At 38.1% G+C, this 25,532-nt stretch overlaps 1 protein-coding gene across 8 annotated transcripts in view; it reads left to right on the forward strand.

The window, feature by feature from the left end:
- The window catches only part of DGKB (diacylglycerol kinase beta), a 566,350-nt gene that overhangs the window by 179,652 nt on the left and 361,166 nt on the right, over positions 1-25,532 (forward strand). For 6 of the 8 annotated variants that reach the window (XM_040964636.1, XM_040964637.1, XM_040964640.1 and 3 more), the window contains 3 exons: positions 7,081-7,197; positions 15,577-15,650; positions 17,811-17,885. In XM_040964636.1, coding sequence (XP_040820570.1) covers positions 7,081-7,197; positions 15,577-15,650; positions 17,811-17,885 — 266 coding nt within the window. Of the gene's footprint in view, positions 1-3,072; positions 3,080-7,080; positions 7,198-15,503; positions 15,651-17,810; positions 17,886-25,532 lie in introns of all 8 variants that reach the window. The other 2 variants (XM_040964642.1, XM_040964643.1) reach the window with 2 other exon arrangements.

The raw sequence follows: 25,532 nt of genomic DNA on the forward strand, positions 1-25,532 counted from the left end.
TTATTGTCCAGATAAGTCCAGCGGTTTCTAGGGGAGACCTTCTCTGGTCTGAAGGTAGAGCTAACAGAGTAAAGTCCCGGTCAGTTAAAAGCCCCTACAAAACATCAGCAACAATTTACAATGTTACGAAATTGATTGACATAGTATTGAGTAAACAATATGTTAAAAGTAATGCAAGTTCAATTTTTCACAACACATGGATTGAGACAGTATCAATGACAGGTTCAAAAACAAATAAACCAACAAACGAATAAAATTGCTGGTTAAATTAAGGCAAACATGTGGTATCTAACCTTTTGGGATTCGCTCATTTCCCTTAGCATTATAGTTTCCAGTTGGGCCCATTTAGCCACAAAGAACTGCAATTTTTTTTTTAATAGTTGTGTAGTATTCCATGGAGTAGATGAACCAAAGTTTTCTTATCCAATCTTCTGTTGATGGGCATTTTGGTTGCTTCCATGTTCTGGCAATTAGTGATTGCGCTGCTATAATCATAGGGGTGCATGTTGGTTTGTCGTGAAACAGGTGTTTTGGATATATTCCTAGGAGTGCTATTGCTGGATCATATGGTATGCTGATTTTGAGTTGTTTAAGTGTTCTCCAGACTGATTTCCATAAAGGCTGTACCAATTTGCAGCTCCACCAGCAGTGGAGTAGGGTTCCCTTTTCCCCACATCCTCACCAACAAGTGTCGTTGGTGTTCTTGTTTATGTGGGCCAATCTGACTGGTGTTAGGTGGTACCTCATCGATGTCTTAATTTGGATTTCCCTTATTGCCAGGGAGCTGGAGCATTTTTTCATATGTTTGTTTGCCATTTGGGCCTGTTCCTTTGTGAAATGTTTGCCCATTTCTTGTGCCCATTTCTTGAGTGGCTTGTTTGTTTTGGTGTTTTGGTTGTTTTGGAGTTCTTTGTATATTCTGGAGATTAGCCCTCTATCCCCTACATAGTGTGCAAAGATCTTCTCCCATTCTGTGGGTTGCTTTTTTACTTTGCTGATTGTTTCCCTTGCTGTACAGAAGCTTCTTAGTTTGATGAGTTCCCACTTGTTTATTCTGTTCTCCACTGCTATTGCTTTTGGTGTCCTTCTTAGAAAGTCAGGACCTACTCCTTGGTCTTGCAGGGTATTTCCTACATTTTCTTCCAATAGTTTGAAGGTTTCTGGATGTAGGTTTAGGTCTTTTATCCATTTAGAATGGATTTTAGTGTATGGCGATAGATGTGGATCTATCTTTTTGTTTCTGCAGGCTATCAGCCAGTTGTCCCAACATTTACTGAAAAGGCCTTCCCATTTGCTTGGACTGTCATTGGTTTTTTTTGTCAAAGATTATTTGGCTGTATTTGTGTGGGTTCCCTTTTGGTGTTTCTATTCTGTTCCATTGATTTTCCTCTCTATCTTTGTGCCAGTGCCAGGCTGTTTTGATAACCACTGCTCTATAGTATGTCCAGAGATCCGGAACTGTGATTTCCCCCTGCTAACTTCTTGTTCTTTAGGATGGTTCTAGCTATTCGTGGTTTTTTTGTGTTTCCAGTTCCGTGAAGAATGTTTTGGGCAATTTGATTGGAATTGCATTGACAATATATATTGCTTTTGGTAGTATAGACATTTTAATGATATTGATTTTACCTATCCAGGAGCATGGGATGTTATTCCATCTTTTGAGGTCTTGTTCAATTTCCTTTTTGAGTAGTTTGTAGTTTTCTTCAAATAGGTCTCCTACACTTTTGGTTAAATTTATTCCCAGATACTTCATACTTCCCTCTGTTATTTTGAATGGTATCTTGCTGGTTAGATCTTTTTCCATCTTGGGGCTGTTTGCGTACACTATGGCTGTTGATTTTTGTTCATTAATTTTTGTACCCTGCCACTCTGCCAAATTCTTGTATAAGTTCTAGCAGTTTCTGTATTGAGTCTCCTGGTTTTTCTATGTACAGGATCATGTCATCTGCATGCATATATCATTTATTATATCTGGGAGAATTGGCGTGAGGTAGGGAATGGGAGGGTGGTGAGCATGTATACTTAGGGCCATCTTTATTTCATCTTTCTGTGTTCTGTGGATGGGATTTTGTTTTCCTTTTCTTCTCTGTTTATTTTGAGGCTATTTTTCTGGGGGTTGGTGGAGTTTCTCGTGCAATTTATTTTTCAGTTAAGATGTGCTTTGCTACTTGTGGAGTCCCGGAACTTTGAAACACTCAATTGTATATTTAAAATCTATGCCTAACAAACAAGTGGCTGATAGTTGAAAAGATTCAGATACCCCTAGCTGTATTTTAACATTTATAGTTATCTGTCTCATAATCTTTCATGGGATGTTTAGAGCTGTTCTTCCCAGTGCTGGAATAATTTCTATTGATTTCAGCAATAATTTTCTAACTCTTTTTATGTACTGAAGACAAATGATCTAGTAGAAAAAAATCCATCTTAATTGTAAATTATGTAATATTTTTGCAGTCCAGAGCCCAGAAACTTAAAAAAAAAAAAAACACAAAGGGTCAGTGACAAATGTTGCCACTATTAAAAGGGAGGGATTTGGCCAATTTTTATCTGAAACTTGAATAACATCAGCACTGCAAAATTAACATCCTTAAATATCACCCCAGAGTTCTGTAAGTCCAGGTAGTCTAGCTGCTGAAACCAATGTGGACAGCACATGTTTCAAAAACGAACATGCTCCATTCACCTCTCTTTTTTATCTCTCCCATAAAAAGGAAAGACATTTTTTTTTTGTCAGTGGAAATGGGAGAATGAAGCCAACCACCCTGCTCATGTAGCTTCTATTGCTTAAAGAGCATAGAGGGAATGTCTTAGAGTTTCACACAAGTAGAAAATACACATGAAACACTGAGTCAGAAACCGGGGAAATGAAATGGTTCTGAGTCTGTTGCTCTTAAAATTTCAGCCGCAAATAAATTTGCAAATTCTGTCCACGAGGATTTTTGTTCAAGGAAATCACTTGCGTGTGTGCATGTGTGCATGCTTGAGTGTGTTTGTGCGTGTGTTCAGATAAATGTTTTGAAGTGGGCATTTGACATGAGGGTCCTTTTGTGACATCCATGGCTCCCATTGGAGGACCTGGGTTCTGTGCTGGACTCCATCCCCCAGCTCAGCTCTGTTAACAGCAAACTCCTCCAGGCAGCAGATGGCAGCTCCTGAACTGAGTCCCTGCTTTGCACTCAGTAGGCTCAGACTGAGTTCCCTTGTCCTGACTTAGACCTGGTCTGGCCACAGGTGTTAGCAGCCATTTCAGGATTAAAACACCTAAATGTGTAATTGTTTATTTACTTATTAAAAATTATTTATATGAAATGGACATGTTTCACCTTATCACAATACAGATTGGGAAGCTTAGCAATATTCCCCACCCAACCTTGCCTCCTGCCTACATCCCTCGCCCCAGTCCCAACCTTCTCCTTACTTCTGTTTTTTTTTCTCATTTTTGCAAGAGTATACTTCTATTTCGCTTGCAATCATAGTTTTAACATCCTATTAGATATCAACACAAAACAAGTAGAAAATAATAACAATGTCAAAGAAAAAAGAAACAATGAAAGCAAAGGCACAAAATGCTGCTGTTCCTCGGGAGTTTAAAAAGTTATACCCAATAATCAATCCCCAGAACGTCACTCTTACACATGTTGATCACCTTTCTGTGCCCCGTGTTCTAGCAAAAAGTTCATGAACTTTCCCATTACGTCTTGGCTGCATTATATCAAAAGATACACACACGCAAAGATGCTTGCCAAATGTCCAAAGTAAAAATTTCATCAAGTGAAAACACAGTGATTATAGGGTTTTATAATTTGTCCTTCTTTTTCCCAAGTACTTAGTGCAAAGCCTATGTTCAGCCTACCTCCCAGGTCCTGTGGGGAGACACACAGCCCAAGTGAAAGGCTAGCCTTACATCTTCCCTGCCACATGGGAGCTAAAACATTGTTAACAGACACTAGTATACATAGTAATAGATACTGCAACCTTTACTAATAGGTAATCAAATAAGTAATAATATACTGTGATCTGCACATTTAGATACCAAGAAATATGCTAGTGGATGCTAAGATATACTAATAGATTGGAGACATATAGTCACAGACACTCAGATATATACTAAAGGACATGGTGATTCCTAAGACATATACTATTAGATTATTACACTATACTAATACTAATATATACTAACATGCTCAGATATATGCTAATTGATAAAAAAAAGATATACACTAATGGCTGTTAATGTCTATGCTCATAGAGACTAAGGCTTACACGGATAGATGCTAAGACCTGTTGCTAACAGACACTCAGCTATATGCAAATGGGTACTAAAATGCATTATTAGCTACTAAGACATATGGTAACATAGTTACATCTATATTTACAGATACTGAGATCTGTACTACTAGATATTAACATTCACTATTACTAAATTCTGTACTAACAGCTATTCATTTCTATACTGACAGGTGATAGTAAGACAGATGAATGGACGCTGTGAATCTATCTGAATAGATCTAAAGGCATGAATAGATACTAAGATCTGTACAAGCAGAGACCAATACACGTTCTAAAGGACGCTAAAACCTATACTAATAAATAGTAACACAAAGACCTATACTTGTAGGTACTAAGATATATACTAGCAGTATATAGCTGCACTTAAAACTGTATATGTGCATACTACATAGAGGCATATTTTTGTACTCCTAATCCAAGCTCTGAATTTTCCGATTGGAGCATTGAGCTTTTCCTAAGCATGTGCTTAATGCGAGCAGTAGATTTTTTGCTTATAGATGCCCTGGAAATATAACGAACCCTTTGCATGACAGTGAATCATAAGCATTCAGTTGGGGAACCCTGTCTGTTCTGTGCTAATCCTAATAAGCTGGGTTCATTGAGCACAGACTCTAATATAGACACAATGCTACTAACTTTGCACATTATATATTAAACTTTAAACAGCTGTGACAAATAGTACCACTTCTCTGTTTTACATATGAGTAAGCTTTCTGGATTGAATAACACTTAGATAGCAGATATGTGATTCAATTCAGATTTTCTGACTTTAAACAATAACCTATAATTCACTCTTCTTACGCCTTATAATGTTCAAATATCTGTAGGGAAAGTGCAATTTAGACCTTGCAAAAGAGCTTTCTTTTAAAACATTGATCTTTTGCCAGAAATTATGTTTATGTGAAAGCACATCACTCACCAGAGTTTGAATTTCAGGAATCTTATTATGCCTTCCATTTCAGCCACACAAAATATATTCAGTGTTTTTGCACCATGAAATTGCAACGTAAATGGACTATACTGATCAGCATTTATTTTCGTCAAAGATTTCTCTTGCACCTAAATCCAATATACTTAAAAAACACTTTGCTTTCAAAGCTACTCAAAATACCTTTTTCAAGGTACAGATATTGGAATGATTCCTGTGCTAGAAAATGTAGAGCTCAGGACACGTATCTAATAGGAATGCCCGGTATTGAAGGAACAAAGCATCCACAGCCCACACAGCCCTAACATTCGGTACCTGAGCGCACACAGCAGGCATTACTAATCTAATAGGACATGTTTTCTCATCAAGCTGGAACATGACCCAACAATCTTTCTTGATGGCATACTTTGGGCACTTGCTAAAAAAAAACTAGTGGCTTTAACGTTAACTTGCATTTATCTATGTCCACTCTTCAGATACCCATCTAGGTTTTGAAGTAGAATAGGGCATAAAGAAAGTGCTTTCTCTTACGGAACGTTGACAGCACTTCTGCTGTTACAAGCAGTGTGAGAACAGGAATCCTAAGGAGCTTGAAAGCCTCTCTAACACTTCAGCAAAGACTTGAAGTAAGGACCATACCCAACAAAGACACAGGGGAAAAGTCCAGAACGATTGAATGCAAGGCACAAGGGTGTAATCAAAGAACAGCGAACATGTTGACGTGGCCGATTTAGAAAGTGCTGAGTGTGGTTGTCTTGTAGGCAATTGCGTAAAGAGACAAAGATGGCAACAGCTTGATCCATTGGTGGATGGTGACAATAAGCCAGGCAAAGACTGAGTAGAAGTGACTGCTCCTGTCATCTGGCAATGGAGGTCCAAGGACTGGTGTTTCAGACACTCCCTCCCCCCGCCGCCAAAAAAAGGCATTTGTTAAATGAGAGTTCAGGCTCTGGTGAGAGATCTCAACAGCTGTGCTACACCTAGAATTGTTCACAGCCCTTGGAAAGGCTGATGTTTGAATGAAGTTACCTAGGAGATATTGAAGATATCTCAGGGAGCCAGCTGGAGCGAGCCAGTTGTGTCAAACACTGAAACAGTAGTGACTGTAGGACTTCAATGTGAAGGTGTCTAAGGTGGCTGGCGGGAAATGAGAGAGCGTATCTGGGTGCCAAAACAGATTTAAATCTATGCATATTCTTTTCATACTTTGCAGTTTTCAGTACTTTTGTGAGTTTCCCTTGTAAATCCTGACTTGGTAGAGTACTAGTGAAAAAACCTAAATAAATTGGGTTGAAAAGAACAGGAAGACAAGAACTAGAAGAAGTAAAACAAAACAAAACAAAACAAATCACTCCTGATTTTTTTTCAATGTAAAGACCAAAGGAATTACCTTAGGTGGAATGTGAGTTTCAAGCTATTGGCCATTCATGATTGAAATAATAGCTTCAAACCCATCATGCAATCAGAACTCATCTTCAATACTGCATGCATTTAGTTGCGTTTTTAATGCTCTGTATAATCTTGGACATTTTGTCCATTCCATTGATTATGGAAATACTCCTCTGGTATGGTCCCTAAAAAAAAGTCATAATTGGGCACACAGGGATAATTACAATTTGGCTTTTTTTTTTCACATCAAATCTTTAGCAAATACTAGAAACAGGATGCTATTGAATATATTGAGCCAGTGGGAAGAACAGCTTGCATGTTACACCTTGAAGACTCAAAATTAGAAAGCAGAGCCCAAGTTTGTAATCATGAAACCCTGTATCATTTGTCTTTTGTAGTAGAAACTCAGCATGTGTGATGTTGCTATTTTCCCAAAATGTTTATTTTTAGAACAGTTATCACTTTTCTTACAGGAAAGACAATCAACCGTGAAAAAGGAGAAAAGTGGTTCCCAGCAGCCAAACAAAGTGACTGACAGGAACAAAATGCAAAGAGCCAACTCTGTCACTGTGGATGGGCAAGGCCTACAGGTGGGATTCAGGAACATCTTTGTTGAATTACACATTAGCTACGAGATTGCTTCAGAAACATCTTCATCAGTTAATCAGGATCTCATTCTTAGAGTTGATTGATGCAGCAGCAATCCGGTTAGATTAATGATTTATGGTGTTAAACTCAAGTTGGCAAGAAGCCCCGTGCTAAACAGTTTTTGGTAAATTAATATGAAATATAAACATTTGCTATGTATGAGAGGTCTTTGAAAACTTCATGGGTCTGTGCTTTTTGAAAACCCGAATGAATTTCCAAATGGTTTTTGTTTTGAAGTACCCTTATCTTTGGTTCTGTTTTCCTACAAATTTCTTGAAGTAATTTCATTCATGTGTTATTTATTTGTAGGTAATCTCTCTTCCTAAAATGCATATCTAATATTTAGAATAGCTGCAATTTAAAAAAGTGATTTTGATGACAAAATTATATCCTGAGGAAAAGGGGAAATAATTCTATTTGTGTGGGTTGTTTTGTGTCTTACTAATGAATAATAAAAATAAATTATCAAAATTCATCCACATCTTCCATAACCAGAATCCAAAACCTTGTGTATAGCAGATCCAGTTTAAGTACGTATGGGTGGTGGTTATTTATTTTTAGTATTGTAAAAACCTAGGCGCATTCCTGTGACCTCAGACATCAAGAACATTTTCCATCCATGTGCATTTTAAGATATTTTACATGACAAATATATTTCCTCTGTTTTCATTCTAATATTAAAACAGCCACAAAGGTGACATAGTTAATCAGACTGTGGCATTTCTTTGTCTTTTTTATCTGTATGTTTCTGCCTTCCCGTTGTCTATTTTCTTTATTTAGACATCTGTTTCCAGTTTCCAATTCATGAAGTAGCCCTCCCACCACTTCCCCTAGAACACTGTGTCACACACCAGCCTTCAGCATCTGTGCTCTCATATTTTTGTTTTCACAAATATTATTTTTTGTCCTACTATGGGTGGATTTGTTTTTTCACTTGCAAGCATGATTCATGGTTCAGGGTCTGCGACCTGATTGCTTCTATACATCCGTGGCTATCTCACTGAGAAATTAATGATTCTTTGGTATCAATAGCAAGCTATCTATTTGGATTTAAGCTGTTGTATATAAAAAATAATTGTGAGTAGAAAAGCTATGAGGAATTGTTAGATGTAAATATAGAAACAGAGCATTCTTTAGGACACTGTATGTGTGTCAGGAAGCATAGAATTTAACCATGAAGAAAGTGAACCAGAACGCATTTTGGGAGTCAGTGAAGGTCTTAAATTGTGTTCATAATTTGGAGAGCAAAAAAAAAAAATTAAGTGATCTTGTAGAATATTTATTGGACAAAATCAACATTTGAATTCAGTATACCACTGTAAGATATAGAATCGACCCATACGTCTATCAGCTCATGATCGGTATGTATACATACACATTATGGAATAGTACACAGCTATCGAAATGAATGAAATTCAGTCAAAATGAAATGGATTCAATTGGAGACCGCTTCTCCTGAGTGAAGAAAGCCAGTGTCCCCCCAAAATAAATATCATATTCTCCCTGGTTTATGGTTACTAACACGCAGTGTACCAAAAACATGTACCAGGTATCAGTGAAATTGATGTTTTGAGATTTGATTATTATAAACAAATTCATCACATTTGCCTATGCTCCTGTGGAACAATGATTTTCCACTTACTACTGTTGAATTGTTTATTTAGTGGAGGGTTCATCTTGTGATTCTAAAGCAAACTGAAAACATTAGAAAAGAATAACAAAAGAAAGAGGAATGATAGGTTGAGTAGTATCATTATGTTCTCAAACTTGTATATGAAACCTGCTCATTTTGTATACAAAATAAATCTTTGAGTAGTTGAAGCATTTAGTTAAGGTGAATTTCTGCGCCGAAATACTTCAGGAAAAGCCTAGTTTTTAAATCCAAGTCTATTTGAGCTCACAGTTCTCGTCATGAAAAGGAAACATCCGTTACTGGTTAATGCTTAGTACATCTTAAATACTAGAATAACATCCTAGGATAAACCTGAGTAATGCTCTCAATGCAAATATGAAAGGAATACCGTTGTTATAATCAAGATTTTTTAATGGATCATTTTGATGTTCAAAAGTAAGGTAATTTTCCAATGCTCCAGTCAATGTGTGATAGAGGCAAGGATTGACGAGGATCATCAAAAAGAACAAAATAAGAGGGGAAGGAGGAGGGAGGGGTGCTAGATCTGTGTCCACCCTTGTCTTCATGTACCTTTATATGGGTGTAATATGCGCCACGAAGGCATTGAATCACAACTTCTCTATGCATGGTTTCTGCAAATGGCACACTAATATCTGAATTTCCCTGATGTCAAACCAAATTTAAATGCACATGTCAAATGCTTCAAAAGCTTTAAACAAGCACAAAAATATAAGTTCCATAGCTACGTTTGATCCGAAAGGAATTTGAAATATTTGACATTATCAGAGCTAAATTAGTCAAACTGAGACTCACAGATGATTGACATTCTCTGTGGTATGTTTCATCTCTAATCTGATAGTACTTTCTCATGGTTTTCATGACATTTGAAAGTTCCAGCTGCAGTTACCACAGGGAAAATATGCCACTTAGCCCTATAAATACTGGTAAGCAATACTATATTCATCACCATAACTTTTAAAATTTAAAAAAACTAGCACAGAATCTATGTGGACCATACACATAAGTACCTCATATTATTCTAAAGAAAATAGATTTTTAATTGAAGAACTAATGCTTGAATAATTATTTAACACAAGATGAAAAAAATGCATAATAGTTGTACATTGTGATTATTAATTTTAGAATAAATATTGGGTAAAATTTTCAGGAAATGTAAAAATATGAACCAGAATTTTTCAATTGGCTTTGCTATATGTATTAGATAGTGTGTGTATATACATATATATGCATATATATATTTCAATATTACATATATTATTGAAAAGCCTGAGATGCAGCTCCGTATGCATATAACTCAGTGACAGGAGACACATACACTGCTTAAAGAAGACTATCCATCATAGTTCAGCACATTCATCTTACTTCTTCCCAGCTAACCAGTATAATGATCAGGATTATTATTTCTAATTAGAGGAAGTAATAGATCATGTATAACCTTAGGATGAGTCTCATTAATTAACCCAAGTCCCAGGGGACTTCAAATAGAGATGGTTAGGCACTCTGTCTTTGTCATCGTTCACACCATGAGTTTACAGTGAATACATAGAATCAAATGGGATTGAAACTAGAATTTTTACACTTGCACGAGGACTACCGTACCTGTGAACAAATAAGGAAAAAAAAAAAGACAAATTACCTAAATTGTTTTGGGTTGAAGTTACCTTCTCCTTAAATATCCCTGCATAAAATTTCCAAATAACACGTAAGAACGAATGGATCTAGCTTCCATGAGGGGGGCCCTTCATAATTATATATCCCAAATGGAACCTGTATGTCCCATGATACAACTGCTTGTCTCTATCACCGTATTTGCAAAATCACATTCCAGTTATTATCATGAATGTCAATAAAACACACACATGTACACAACACACCACTGCCACTGTGCATTAGTGAGTCACTTTGAGTGATCTGTGTGTGACCCTGGTCTCCTGAAGGTCCTCCATTTGTTCACTCTTTTGCAATCAGCTCTTCATTTTCATTGCAACTCAATCTGTATCCCAAGAATTATCACTCTGTCCTTTGCCATTTATAATTCATTCAGCTAAACTGAGTCCTTATTTCCATCTATACAAAATGTGCTAGATGATACATCATACAAAAACAATAAAACTGAAAAGCAAGAGAAATGCCAAGGCAGAGGCTCTGTTGGAATCTTGTGTCATTTTAAGTAGTGTGGCAATGAGGGGACATCTGCATAAAAACTGCTAAGGGGTGAAGTAGTTCCCCACATGATTCCGTAGGCACTGGCAACTGAAAGTACCTAGTCAACAAACTTCAGGATCAGCAAAAACAGCTGCATGGTTGGAGTAAAAGGAGTGAGATGGAAAGTGATATAGAGTCCTTTAGAAAATTACTGAGCTGGGTTTCTAAGATTTCAGGGTCATCAGAAAGACTTCAGCATTTGATCTCTGAGAGATAAAGAGCTATTTGGGGGTGGACAGTTTGCACAAAATAGTAATACACTTTCAATTACAGCAGTATTTCTAAAACTGGTGAAAAAATAGATTAAGGTGTATGACTATTTTGCTGCAAGTCATTATGAAATCCATACATTTTTTTCATGCACTTTTTGAAAGCCTTTATATACAGGCATTTTAAATAATCAATAGGCTTGCTATTGAGGAGATTGCCAGGGAGCGGGCTTCCTGACACCACAATTCTCGGGGCTTGTCAGGGAAGGTGCAGAGCTATGGTGGCATTCTGGGTTTATGCTGGGAACGGCGTCAGGGTGCATTCTGATGGGATAGATATTTGTAAGAAAGTGGGGTGAGGGACATTTCTCAACTGCAGTGATGGAGTTGTCATCAACTGAGATGGAGTCATATCTGAGTGAACCAAGCTGAGAGAGAAATTTTTAGTTCCATTGGGTTCCCACGGACATTTAAAACACACAAGACAGCACAGAAATTGAGAACTGAAGGGAAGGAAAGGATGTGAATTTGTGAGTAAAGAGTATGTTGAAGTTACAATCAATAAATAAAGTAAGATAAGTAAAGGAGAGAGTATTTCCAGTGTAGAATGGTTGAACCTGTGTCTGAAACTACCATGAATCCAAAGTCAACTTCTTTACAATTATTTATAGAAAATTTCCTCTTTCCCTGGATAAATGGTTTCCCATGATGTGCTTATGTAGTTTTGAGGAGATTGCACAGTTTCTTTCTCAAATGGCCTCACAACTCATTTATCATTCTCCATCAAGGTTCCAAATACTGAAGGTACGCTAAATCTTCCCTGAACAGCTTCTCCCTTGGTTGATATTGCCCAGCATAGGACTTGTCATTTTTGAGACAGAGCTCTGGGAGAAAGAGGGTAAGCTGGGAATAGGCTTCACGCTTTACATAGGGCAACTAGCATTTCACCTCTTACATACACTGTTCCACCTAGCATTACTAAAAAGCACCGTTTGAACATGTGCTTGCAAGAAAGTGTGTAATCTCAGGGTGACAGAATTCCAGATATAATTGTGTTTGTTATGTTACCTCCCACTCCAACAGTAAAGGGTGCAATATTGACGGTAATGAAGTAGTTACTAAAATATCTGACTCCTCTATCTTATTTCCAACCTTGTATTCTGAAAATAGAACTCAAGATTGATCAAGTGAAGGGACAGATCAAATAGAATCCAGGAGAGAATTAGTCAATTATGCTCCAATACTGATACATGAGTATAGTCTGATAATTCACATTGCATTCACATATGTGTGGAAGAGAGTGTTCCTGATAAGTAGCCAATGCTACATTAAGGCTTCAGAGTATAATTTTAGAAATTGACTTTCCAATGGCAATAGGAGAAAAGATGTTTGTGCAGTCCTTGAAACATTTCTGCAATTTGAATTGTCTTCACGTGTAAAAACAACAGTTAAACTTAAAAAACATATGTTGTTGAAAAAGAATCCCCCCCAAATTTTATTCACTGAAGATAAATATATGGCTTCAAACATGCAGAACTGTTTAACATAACTTGAATCAGTACATATTATCTTCCTTGCAATACAAAGCTACTTATCAGCAATTTTTATGAAGTAGAAGGAGCTTGGTCCTTAGCTGACTGGCCTCTGAAATCCATGATCCAGAATATAACTGCCAGATTGAACTAACCAGTCAAAATATTGCACTTAGTATTCCTACAAATGTTCTTTAACTGAAACTATTAGGTTACATAAGGATTAACTGAAAATGAATTTATCCCTATTCCAAATGGGGGAAGTTCAATGTAAGAAAATGCAGAGTCTATTCCATCGTTTGATAGCATTTTCCTATTTTTCTTGCTCAGGAACTAGTGGCATCGACAACTTTGTTGAAGAATTAAATGCCTGTCTGTGCCACATTCTAGCTGCACCCAGGTCTGACCCTCCCATGCCTTTGGTCTGTCCCACTAATGACCATCAGATGTCATAGAATATAACAAGGAAGTAACAAAAGCAAGGCACCAGCAAGCCATGATAGTGCCAAGTCATAGGCTTTTCTCTCATGTAGATGAAGTTTAAACCTAGAACATTTGGTGTTGGGGAAGGAATTCCCTCTCTTCCTCAAAGCTGCTAGAGCCATCCTTCACTTTCCTAACCTCAGTCCAACACATCCTCAAGGTCACTGTGTCTGGAAGGACGGTGGCTGTGGCTCATAATTTTCAGATTCTGTCAAGTTGTGAGGGATAAGGCAAAATGCCCTCATTCTTCATTTTGGAAAGTAAAGTTTGCATTCCTGCTTAATACTTCTCTGTCAGTGTCATCGGGCTGCTGTGACATCCCCGCAGACCAAATAGTACCAACAAGGCAGGTTGATTCTGTGACATCACCACAGATTGAGTAGTACCAGCAAGGCAGGTTGGTTCTGAGACCTCTCCTGCTGGTCTGCTAGTGCGACATCTCACTGTGCCCTCTAACTCATGTGCAGAAGGAAAAAGAGAAGAGGCTTATCTGCTCCTTTCAAATATATGGATATGTCACTAATCCCATCACGAAGACCTGAAGCTCATGAACTTCTCTGACCCAAGTTACCCCTGGAGACCCTGTCTCCAAGTGCCACAAATTCAATGGGAACTTGGACTTCAGCATCAGAATTGCAGAAAGTGTAATTCTGTTAGTAGTAACTTCCAATTACATGTCATCCAATGCAATGAATCACCTTTTCTTGTAAATTCTTCCTATGTATTTATCACCTTTCATGTCAAGACACTAACTTACACACATGAAACTCCTGAAGCAGTAACAGCAGATTGTCCAGCACACAGGTGATGGGACAGTTAACTATTTACAAATTACCCTCTAACCAAGGCTTTTTTAACCCACAGGGAAGAGGGATGTGGAAAGTGAGTGTCAATAGCAGTTTCCATCTAAAATGCTATTGCTTTTATCAGAACCATTATGGAACACAACACTTTTAGCTTATCAGACTTCAAACTGACTGTGTAGTACTAAGGTCTTTAGCACTCAGCTCTAAGAATTTTGTCATGGGACTGACTGTTACAGAGAGAGAGAGCCAGAGAGAGAGATGCATCCTCTGGCTCTCTGCCCACAAATGGTCAGGGCTGATGCTTATCAGTAAATCCCTGTGGGTGACGTAGGCCAAGATGCATGAGCCATCTTCTGCTCTGCCAGGGGCATTAGCAGGGAACTAGATTAGAATCAGGACAGAGGTCTCAGGCAGGTGCTCACATGGTATGCCTGCTTCACATGCTGTGGTCACAAACCTGAGCCCTCATTTTAGTCTGCAAAGGACAAACAGCGTACATCACAATCTAGGAGTCCTAGAATGGATATAAACTAGTAGGCACCTTCCATGTATCCATTGATTGTGAGCTTTGGTTCAAGGGAGAATGGGGAAGCTTGCGCAGAAGTTATCCCAGCTCAGTTGGATACAAACTAGGCACAAAGAGCCATGGTGTTCTTTACAGAAGAAAGTAATTCGGAGGCAGCACAATGACAGTCTTTAATGAGAACTAGGAGAAGCCAAGTTGAAATACTAACACTTTCTTGACCCCCTTATTTAGCTAATGTGGAGGTACTAAATTAATAGCTGCAAATTTCTTCATTAAGGGGTACATTTCTCCATAAGGATATACGTATTATCAGGATAGGCCGTTTGTATGCCTTGTTTCACAGAAAAGTCAGTAGGGACGAAAGCAACCGATTACCCATAGCATGGGCAGAGTCCACTCTCATTAAGTAAAAGTGAAGCCAATATCTACTGAAAGCATGGACAGGGTTACCTGGCACTCTACTCCACAGACATTGAAAGTGTCCATGGAATGTTGTGTTGAGAGGGACTCTCAGGTGCAAGGGACCTCATGTTACCTTCTAGATGTATGCCACACACACCCTAAAGCTCCAAGTTGAGGAGCCAATGTGAAATCTATTGTTTTATCTTTCTTTGCACCTGGTCTTTTCCCTTCCAATGATGTTTGCAAGTGGATGACTTACTCACTGTCTCACAAATCATAACCTTTTTTTTTTAAATCCCCAAATTATGACAAACGTTACCCCTCTTGCTCTACTCCTTTCTAATCCTGTGTCTATTCGCAGAGAGCTATTGGCAGTTCTCACAGAAAGAAAAGGCACATTCTAAAATTTGTCAGTGCTATTTTATGCATAGAGATGATGACAAGGGGTCCTCTTCATGCAAAGCATGCCTAATAAGCTGTCCATGTATTCAACTTTCCTTCCAGATCACTCCTGTTCCGGGTACTCATCCGCTTTTGGTTTTTGTGAACCCCAAAAGTGGTGGGAAGCAAGGAGAACGGTATGTTCTTTAACATGGTCTTTGTTTTCTGTCTCAAGTACACAAAAAAAGATAAACTTAGAAATGATTAAAATGTTCTCCTCAATGTTCACACATATAAGTAAACTCAGAAGGAAATTAAGCTTGGTGGGCAGAGAGCACAGCTTGGAATACTCAGATATACTCAACCCCTTGGTTTTTGTTCATTGTACACAGATTGGAATGAATCAAAATCAAGTGAAATGTAAATATGTTCGAATGAAATTCTATTATGAGTGTGGACATGTATCTTCCTGCATATACCACCCACACATGGTAGAATTCATGTGTTCTTCCTGCATATGCCACCCACACATGGTAGAATTCATGTGTTCTTCCTGCATATACCATCCACACATGGTAGAATTCATGTGTTCTTCCTGCATATACCATCCACACATGGTAGAATTCATGTGATCTTCCTGCATATACCATCCACACATGGTAGAATTCATGTGTTCTTCCTGCATATGCCACCCACACATGGTAGAATTCAATGTGATCCTTCCCATTGCCTTTGCTCTTTGTTTGCCTTTATAGGCTGGAGGTTTGGGGGGTTGGGGAGGGATATAAAATCGTATATCCAAAGCAAAATTCTCCATATCTATTAACATCTGTGAAAGTGTCCATGTGTCATTCACTCAGACGGCAGCTTCCTGGTCTAACACACGTTTCTAGACATGAAGATATAGGATGTAGAACGCAGACATACAGGGAGGCAGGCGTGTAAACAGATGTGGTGCAATATTGTACAGTAAAAGTTAAACCGAAGGTGATGAGGAAGCAGCCACCGATGAAGGCTGCGCTGTCTTCAGACATGTAGCTTTGGACTGTTGCATTGGTTCTGATAAAAAGTAGATGCTGGCCACATGAAAGAGAGAGGACAAATTAAAGAACTGGCCTGGTGTCAACCTGGAGGAATTTTTCAAGGTTCAAGTTCAGGGGAAAGAGGCAAATGATGAGAGATAAACTGTGGTGTTATTGAAAAGATACGTAAATTTTATAATGTGAGCAGCTTGACATCCAAAGGAACTTTTTGTCATAGTACAGTGCGACTGTACTTTAGTAGGAGGAGGGGAAATGGCTGGACTGGCCAAGGTTTCATAGAGAGGGCTGGCAAGGGTATACATTCCTGTGGTGAGGCAGTGGGATACAATTCCCAGGGTGGACAGGCATTGATTAGTACAAAGCCTGTCCAACAATGAGTTGGAAGTGCCAGGGAAAAGTAGGTACTGAGAATTAGCCTAAAATACAATAAAACAAGAGTGGGATTTACTGCAGACTTGGAGGTGAAGTATAGGCAGCTAGTGAAGGGTGGATGTAGAGAATCACCACCAGCAGGTGTAATACTTAGGTGTTTATGAATCTATATTAACATCTTATATGTATATACCAGCTAATTTCGTAAGTTAAGTATAACCCTTTCCATTTTTGCATTTTGTCAGACAAGTCCTACCGCATGGGATCATGTTTCCTTAGGTACATTCCCACCGCGTTTGTACTACAAAGATCGATTTCTTTCCAAAAGCCATGTTTAATATGTGCCTATTGGGGCACTTTAAGAGTTTTATGAACGGATTGCTCCAGATAGTGGTAAATGTAAACTAATTAGACTAGCTGGGGCTGCATTCACCATGTGAAATGTACAACTGTACATGGGAGAGATCATTTCCACCATCTGTCCAAACAATGCAGTGTTGAGTTCTACAGAAAGTAGGACCTATTTGCAAGGATCTATTGAAAGACCTTACTTAATCAATTTTGCACCAAAATATTTTTTTAAATACTTATTTAACATATAAGTGGCTAATTCAGTAATGTTCAAAAAGGAGATCAGAGAATATATTTTAAAAGTATGCGTATTTTGAATGCAAGTGTTATTTCTAGCATATAAGCCATATTTGCTGTTAATTTTTTTTTTTGCACAAAGAAACCATTTGTTGCTGTTAAACTGTTAAATGCCTAAAAACATGCATGAATTTCAAAAGTTGTTGACACTAAAGTACACTTACTTTTTCATTCCTTTTATCCATGAATTTTTTTAAAAATACCCTCATCATTATAGAAGTAAGGAAATGCAACTATTTGAAAAATACCGGATGTCACTAAGTTTCCTAATTGTCCCTATTTTTATCTTCATAGAATTTATAGGAAATTTCAGTATCTACTAAATCCTCGTCAGGTATACAGTCTTTCTGGAAATGGACCAATGCCAGGGTAAGTCCAAGACTAAACATTATTACGATGGACTCACTTAATAATGCCTAATTAAACTAGCGGTCTGACATATTTAGAAATCATCTTATTTTAATACAGCAGCCAGATGAGCATATACAATACATTAAATATCAACAACATATGAGAAACTAATGCAGATGCTGTCTTTCCGGATAGCTAACATCTCATTCCAAGCAGAGTTTGCAAAAATTGGAAAACATACGCACATGGGCACACACACACACACACACACACACAATCACTCACAATAAATTTTACTTGATCTAAAATATAGATCTGCTGCAAAGTAAAGAGAAATCTAGCTGACAAGGTATAGAAATCATTATATGTTTTTTTTTTTTCATTTACTTCTTACATAGTGAGGGCCACGTTCAGACCTTATTGTGAATAGGTAAAATGTACTGAAATAGAACTTGGCAAATATAAGCCATATAAACGGGCACTGAAACACACGGCCGTTCATTGTGGTCTGTACTTCCTTTCTCTCCAGGGACATGACAATCAATAAGAGGTGACATGCACTGAGAGTAATTTCTAAAAGCTTTCTGCATTGCTTCCTTAAATAACAAGCATAATTTACAATGAGTATGACTGATCATTTTTAGTAATTAGAAACAATATAGAATTTTTACTCAGTTCAGCAGCTGGACTCAATGCTGGGTATGTGCTTGCAATGAAGGAATCTCAACTGAACTTGGACTGTGGTTATGCAGCAAGGTGGAGCAATCTACCATGGGGGGAGGGTTGTGGGAGGAGCGGGGGAAATCCAAGCACCTATAAAACTGTATCACATAATACAATGTTATTAACAATTTTTAAAAAACGGTCAGCATAAAATCTATGTCTTTGTACCATCTGTTAAACACATATTCATACAATACATTTACTTAGCCCAGTTCATTTCATCCCATTCTCCTACTCCCTGGCCACCTGCTGCCAGGTCTGAATTTCCAACAGTCAAGCAGTGGGCAGTAGAAGCTTCTTGCTGCAGAAGACAGGCTCCCTGCAGCAGCTTTTCTCAGACGCCTGCCTTGGTTGGCTTTGAGCTTCAGAGTCACAGGAGCACTGTTGGCCTAATTGCTGGGTGAGCCCCACACAGGAAGTCGGGTGCAGTTGAAGCCAAGGCCACGTGTAGTCTAAAGGGGACACGGAACTCAGCTTGAGGGCTCCTTTCACCCCCTTACCATGCTGCGGACTTCAAAGGTGGAGCTCTCAGCCTGTGGGAGTAACACGTTTGAGGTTGGAAAGTTTAGGCATTTCAGAACAGCTGCAGGTCCACTACTCCCAGTACAGCAAAAATGTATCCTAACTTGATAGTTAAACCAGTAAGTCTCTTAGTGTCAGCTTGATAGCGTAACATCTCTGTACCTTCTTTGTAGCTTCAAAAGTCATTGCCTCATAGGACAGGGTGAAGTTAAATAGACCAATGCCTGTGAAACATAGAGTAATGTGCTTCCACCTGGTATATCCGCAATCAAGGTCACCGTTCATCAATATTGTTTTGTTAATGCTACTTAATAATTAATAACTAATGACTCATGAGTAATTTGAGGTTGAATGTGAATACACAGCAATAACACTGATTTGGGCTCTGATTTCTCATTTTGTTTTTGTTTTATACTTTAAAAGTGTGCTGCTTGTTTCCTCTCAGTATTCCACCTTTAATTAAAAGTATTTATTTAGAAGCATTGTAAATATTTATAGGGACAGTGTGGTATTTCCTTTTTTACTTTGACTTCCTAGGAGCAATTTTACAATTGGTTTTAAGATTTAAAATGTTCTCCCTTTCATTTCATCTTTAGATACAATGTGATATAATATCTAATTTCCTTGAAAACAGGGATATTGGCATTTCATAATGTGGGATTCATGACAAGCCTGATTAAGCGAGAAAAGAAAGGTACATGTTTCGATGTAGATGGTACAATGTGACAACATTACTATATTGTATAAAGGTATACAATATGCAAAACTATATAATATATACATAGATCACAATATTTATGACTACTTCTATAAGAAATAAAATGACACTGACAGAATTTTATACTCTCAATGTGTTAAATTCCACATACAAAAAGCATGAAAGTTCTGTGTCTTATTTCACAAAATAGATGCAATTGGAGGTGATAATCCTCCCCTATCTACATAGATACAGAAACACAATTTTGATAGCTTGTCTATCTGTCTCTTGTCATAAAAGTTCACGCTAAAACAAATACTGCTATAGGAACTTAAAGACCCCATGTCAAACAGTGTCACTTCTTGCAGAGATGTAGAGTACCCCTATTTCAGTGTATCTCCCCAACTGATCTAATATATACACACGCACGAATTTTCTGTCATCCGTCTATCACACATGCATATATCCACTGGATAGGTTTATGTAAATTAGAATGCAGAGTAATATTTCTCTGCCATTTTCATTTTAAGATCAAAAGGCAGCACTTTATTTTTGTTGTTCAATTCTGTTATCTCTAAGAGCTGCATGATGGTCTTTCCAAATAACGAAGTTTTCTGAGTATCAGATTGCCTGATTTCAGTTACTATCAAATATGTTAAATGTGTGTGATTGTTAAATTAAGACCATAGATATAAACTGGAGTCAAACTATGTCTTAGCGAAAGCGGATCAGAAGAAGGGAGTGGGAAGCGGGGATTGGGAAGCAGCAGTGGGTGAGGGGAGTGCGGCTGCCTCCTTGGAATTGTACCTGTGACATGCATAACATCTGAATGGTAATAATTTTTAACTTCCAGAATATTAATAAATATTTCCAAAGAATGATTTGCTATATGTGCAACAGCTGGTTGAAATATTTTCAATTTTATCTGTATTAATTGCTGACCAGTAGCCAGCCATAAAGTGCGTCTTAAACTCCAACCCCAGAAGCGCTATAAAAGGCTGGTTTCCCACTGCACCCTCACATTGGCTTTAATAAGTTCTATTTTTGTCCGGTGTGATTGATGGAAATATACCCTTGTCATTTTTATTTGCATGTCTTCAGTCAATTGTATAGTTATAGATGATATAAATTTGCTTTTCTATAAGCAACACAAATAAATACAAATAAATCTTGTTTAGCCTCCCAAATGAACTTAGCTGAAAATTTATGAGATTGCTGATTGGATTAATGGACAAATAAAGAAACACTTTTTGCAAAACATGGAAATCAGAGGAACGGGAGCAAAAGGACAAAGTCCTTCAGGGCTACCGTTGAAGGAAAAGGAATGCAAAGTAGTTGGTGTTCCTGCTTCATTCCTCAAATTTCGGGTTCCAAGACAAATACCTTTGGTCTCTGTCACCATCCTTGCTGTACTGGAATCTCAACCAATAATCCTATCAGGATCTTCTGAACAACGTGCTTCCTCAAAGCCATGAGGCCTCTATACCCTGAAGATGAAAAGTTAACTTTTACAATTCTCCAAGAACTCTCCAAACTGATTTCCACGGCGGTTGTACTGGTCTACACCAGCAGTGAACGAGGGTGCCTTTCTCCCCACATTCACGTCAGCAGGTGCTGTTACTTGAGTTCTGAATATAGACCAGTCTCACTGGAGTTTGGTGGTACCTCAACATGCTTTACATTTGTGTATCTCTGATGGTTGGGAAACCTAAGCACCACCAACAACCTAGCTATATAGGACATCTGGTGTCTCCCTAATACTGGGACCTGCTCCAACTGGAAGTAGGAGAAAGGTTGTACAAAACATGGTGCAGCCTCAGCATGGTATCACAGGAGGTGGAGACTGGTGAGTATGGGCTACAGAGACCATGGTGGAAATCTAACGTAAGAACCCAGACCTGGAACGCCACTGGAGGGAGGGACACAACTGACTGCAAACCAAGAGCCGTGTACCAACTGCAATAAGTAAAATCAAACTGTAGACCTGTGGGTGACCCAGCTTAGAAACCTGCCCCAAGGAGAAGAATCATAACCACAAGTACAATGGCTACAAGCAAAAGAAGAGATAAAGGCACAATGAATATTACTGAAGACTTCCCTGCATAGGAGCAAAAGCCCTTGTCAACCTCAGAATTAACTGAGGAAGACATTGAGAAAATGGAGGATGCAGAATTTAAAACACTTGTTGTAAAACTTCTCATCAACAGCAAGAAGCATGTAAAGCAGGCCTTCAAGGAATTTAAGGAATATGTCACACTGGAAATGAATCAAATGAAAGCTGATATATCAAAATTGAAGAATACAATGGAGCAAATTAAAAGTACAGTGGAGCATCTCCAAAATAGGATGAAGAATGCAGAAGAAATAATCTCAAAACTAGAAGATATTTCCTGTCACTAGGGGGAAACAAACAAAATGTTGGAAGCAGAGCAGGACAAAAAAGCAGAGCTGCCAAAAAAAGTATTCAAGAATTGAAAGACACTATTAAAAGGCCAAATATAAGAGTTATGGGAGTCGCAGAAGGCACAGAAAGAGAAGCTGGGTTTAAAATGTACCTAATGAAATAATAAGGGAATGCTCTGAGGTTCTTGCTCAAGTGGTTTTGATATTTCAACAGTTATGAATCGCTGCCAATCTAGCCACTCCAAGCACTATGAGGTCCTCGAAGAATCCACTGATTGACATAGTCCATCATAGAGTCTCTGTTTGCCCCGCGGGACCTGGGGCGGGTGGGAGATTGGGTGGGCCTTCTCCCTTAATACCCCCCTGTAAAAATGAAGGAAACAATATGGAAAAAATAATAGTCTTACCCCCACACGCACACAAGAAAAGAATAATAAGGGAAATTTTCCCTAATCTAGAGAATGAATTGGGAAACAACATCCAGGAAGGGCACAGAACTCCCAACAGTGTGGACCAAATGCGATCTTCACCACAACACGTGGCAAATCAAGCTCTCTTCAATTGAACATAAGGAAATGATCCTTAAATGTGCACGTGAAATAAATCAATTGGCATATAAAGGAATGTCAATTAAACACATAAGAGATCTCTCACAGGAAACTCTACAGGCCAGCAGAGAATGGAGTGACATATTCCAGATTCTAAAACCAAAAATCTTTCATCCTAGGACAACATACCTAGCAAAATGTTCCTTTGTCTTTGCAAATGAAATAAAATTCCTCCACAGTAAAAAAAAAAAAAAAGTTAAAAGAATATGCCTCTTCCAAAACTGCCCTACAAATGATAATTCAAGATGTCCTCTTGACAGAGAAGAGGAATAGCACCCACCGAAACCAAAGGCAAATCTGAAGAACATCCCAGCAAAAAACAACAAAAGACTAAATCAATGAGCAATCCATTGCTAAAATGGCAGGAACAAATTATCACCCATTCATATTTACCCTGAATGTGAATGGCTTAAACTCATCAAACATCATAAATTAGCAGATTGGATTAAAAAACAAAATCCATCTGTTTGTTGCCTAGAGGAGACACATTTCACCAACAAAGATCAGTGGAAACTGTGTCTTACGGATTTTGATTGTTTTTTTGTTTGTTTGGTTGTTTGTTTCATCTCTTCAAAACACTTTCTTCTGATTAAATTCTTCAATTACTCATAGATCATATAGTAGCATCATTTCTTCAAGAATGTTTTTGATTTTCATTTCTTCAGCAACACATTAGTCATTCAGTAGCATGTTATTTAATCTCATGGTGTTGTTAATTTCTTTTTTTTTTCTCTTCCTGTTTTTGATTTTGTTTTATGACTTTCCTTTTAAGGAGGTATATAGTAACTGTGTAATGTAGACTATCATATCCAGATGTGAGGATACAATGCAGTATGCATTTCTACTTCCAGACAAAGATGAACTCCAACCAAAACTGTTTACCATACTATGACAATAAGATGCTGGACTCTCTGCCATTGTCCATGCCTACAGTGATGGACATATGAATGTGTATGAAGAATTATAATATAGTAACAATATAGGGAAACTCAGTGAGGGGGTAGTTTATTGGGGAGGGGACAAAGGAAATCCCAGGGCCTATGGAACTGTATTATAAAATTATAATAATAAAAAGATGTAAATACATATACATATGTTAATATGCACATATATACACATAACATACATATACACATAATATACACATAACAAAGTGAGACTAAATATAACATTCTGAGATTTTATTCAAGTGTATATGTATGTATGTATGTTATATGTGTGAGAGAGAGAATTAAATGGAATTAACCCAAGCTTTTGGCCTACTGTCTAGTCCAAAATTTGCTTACTTCATTCCCTGGATCGAGTCAGCAGGTCCACAGTTGCCATATAAACACAAACAGCTGATGTTCTAATATGCTTGCCCTTAAGGGAGGAAACTTCTCCCTTACTCAGGGAAAGACGGAACATTCGCTCCAATCAGAGTCTTATCCACTTGGGTGAGGCCCACTCATGTTATTGAAGGCATCCCGGACTCAATATACTAATCTAAATGCTAGTGTTATTACCCAATATTCCCCTTTGGGCCATGGATTCTCTCATAGACAAAATGGCAGTGTTTAATTTGCAGTTGATCAACTCCCGTTGCTTCAGTGACTGAATCTCCAATAAGCTACTTCCATGGTACAGTTGACCACCTGTTCATACCTGAGGACACATGAGAGATGGCACCTAATTTCAAGGGCATCCACTTACCATCTTTCTCTTCTCTGACCTGTAAACTCCTTAAGGACACACCAACTTGTTAAGATGCCATCATATTGCTTTTAGTAAATCAATTGACATGTGTACTTACAATGGCATAATGGGAAGAAAAGGAAAATCCAAATGACACCAAAATATTTAGTGTAATTATGTCAAATGATTTAATTCCATTATAGAAAGCATCTAATAAGTCTAGCTGCTTCTAAGTAAGTGGTTGGGGCCTTTGAGGCTCAAGACCATGTCAGAATGCACTGACTTGATCCTTATGCCCTAAAATAATTACCGTGATTTTGAAGATGAATTCACATGTTCACCTCTTTCATAACCTTCATCTCTGGTGATACAAACATAAGTCCCTGAAAATAAGTAACAAGACATGGTGTTTGCTCATCCTTTAGGTATCTGCAGTTCCAACAAAGGGTACCTACCGAGGGATTCAAACAATTCCTCTGTCAATACTTCTCCATCCTGTCCTATCAAAGTCATTGATGGTATGAGACATTTTATTAGCTGGCGATGTTTAACTCTTCTGTTTCTTCAATTTTGGCTTTCTGTTTCTCTCCAGAAAATGTGGACAGGAATCCAGAAGTCTTGAAACAGCAGGAATGGGTTGAGACCAAGTATTTGACTGTGCTAATATGTGGCTAGGCAATTCAGTAGAATTGGAGAATAATTGGATGTAGATGACAGCATTAGCTTTTTCTTCATTACAGTGATGAAATACAAAGTTTGTTTGCTTTCAGTTCCTGGAAGTGTATAGTGATTGCTTTCTTTTTAACAGAATCCCTAGATGGTGCAAGGCATCTCATGGAAAGAGACAGGGGGTGATTGTGTTTGGTGTCAGTGTGTCCCTTTTTTACTGCTTATAAAGCCACAAGGAGTCAACCAAAGAATTCTATCCTTCACTTCCCGTAGGCTCCACCCTCAAATCCCATAAGCAGAATAAGCTTCTATCCCCTCCTTACCTCACAGCATGAATTCAATTTCAACATCTGAGCAGTTGGTGGGCAC

The sequence above is a fragment of the Ochotona curzoniae genome, unplaced genomic scaffold (assembly GCF_017591425.1).
Source record: "Ochotona curzoniae isolate NIBS_2020 unplaced genomic scaffold, NIBS_Ocur_1.0 scaffold_3835, whole genome shotgun sequence".
In the NCBI taxonomy this organism is placed as follows: domain Eukaryota; kingdom Metazoa; phylum Chordata; class Mammalia; order Lagomorpha; family Ochotonidae; genus Ochotona; species Ochotona curzoniae.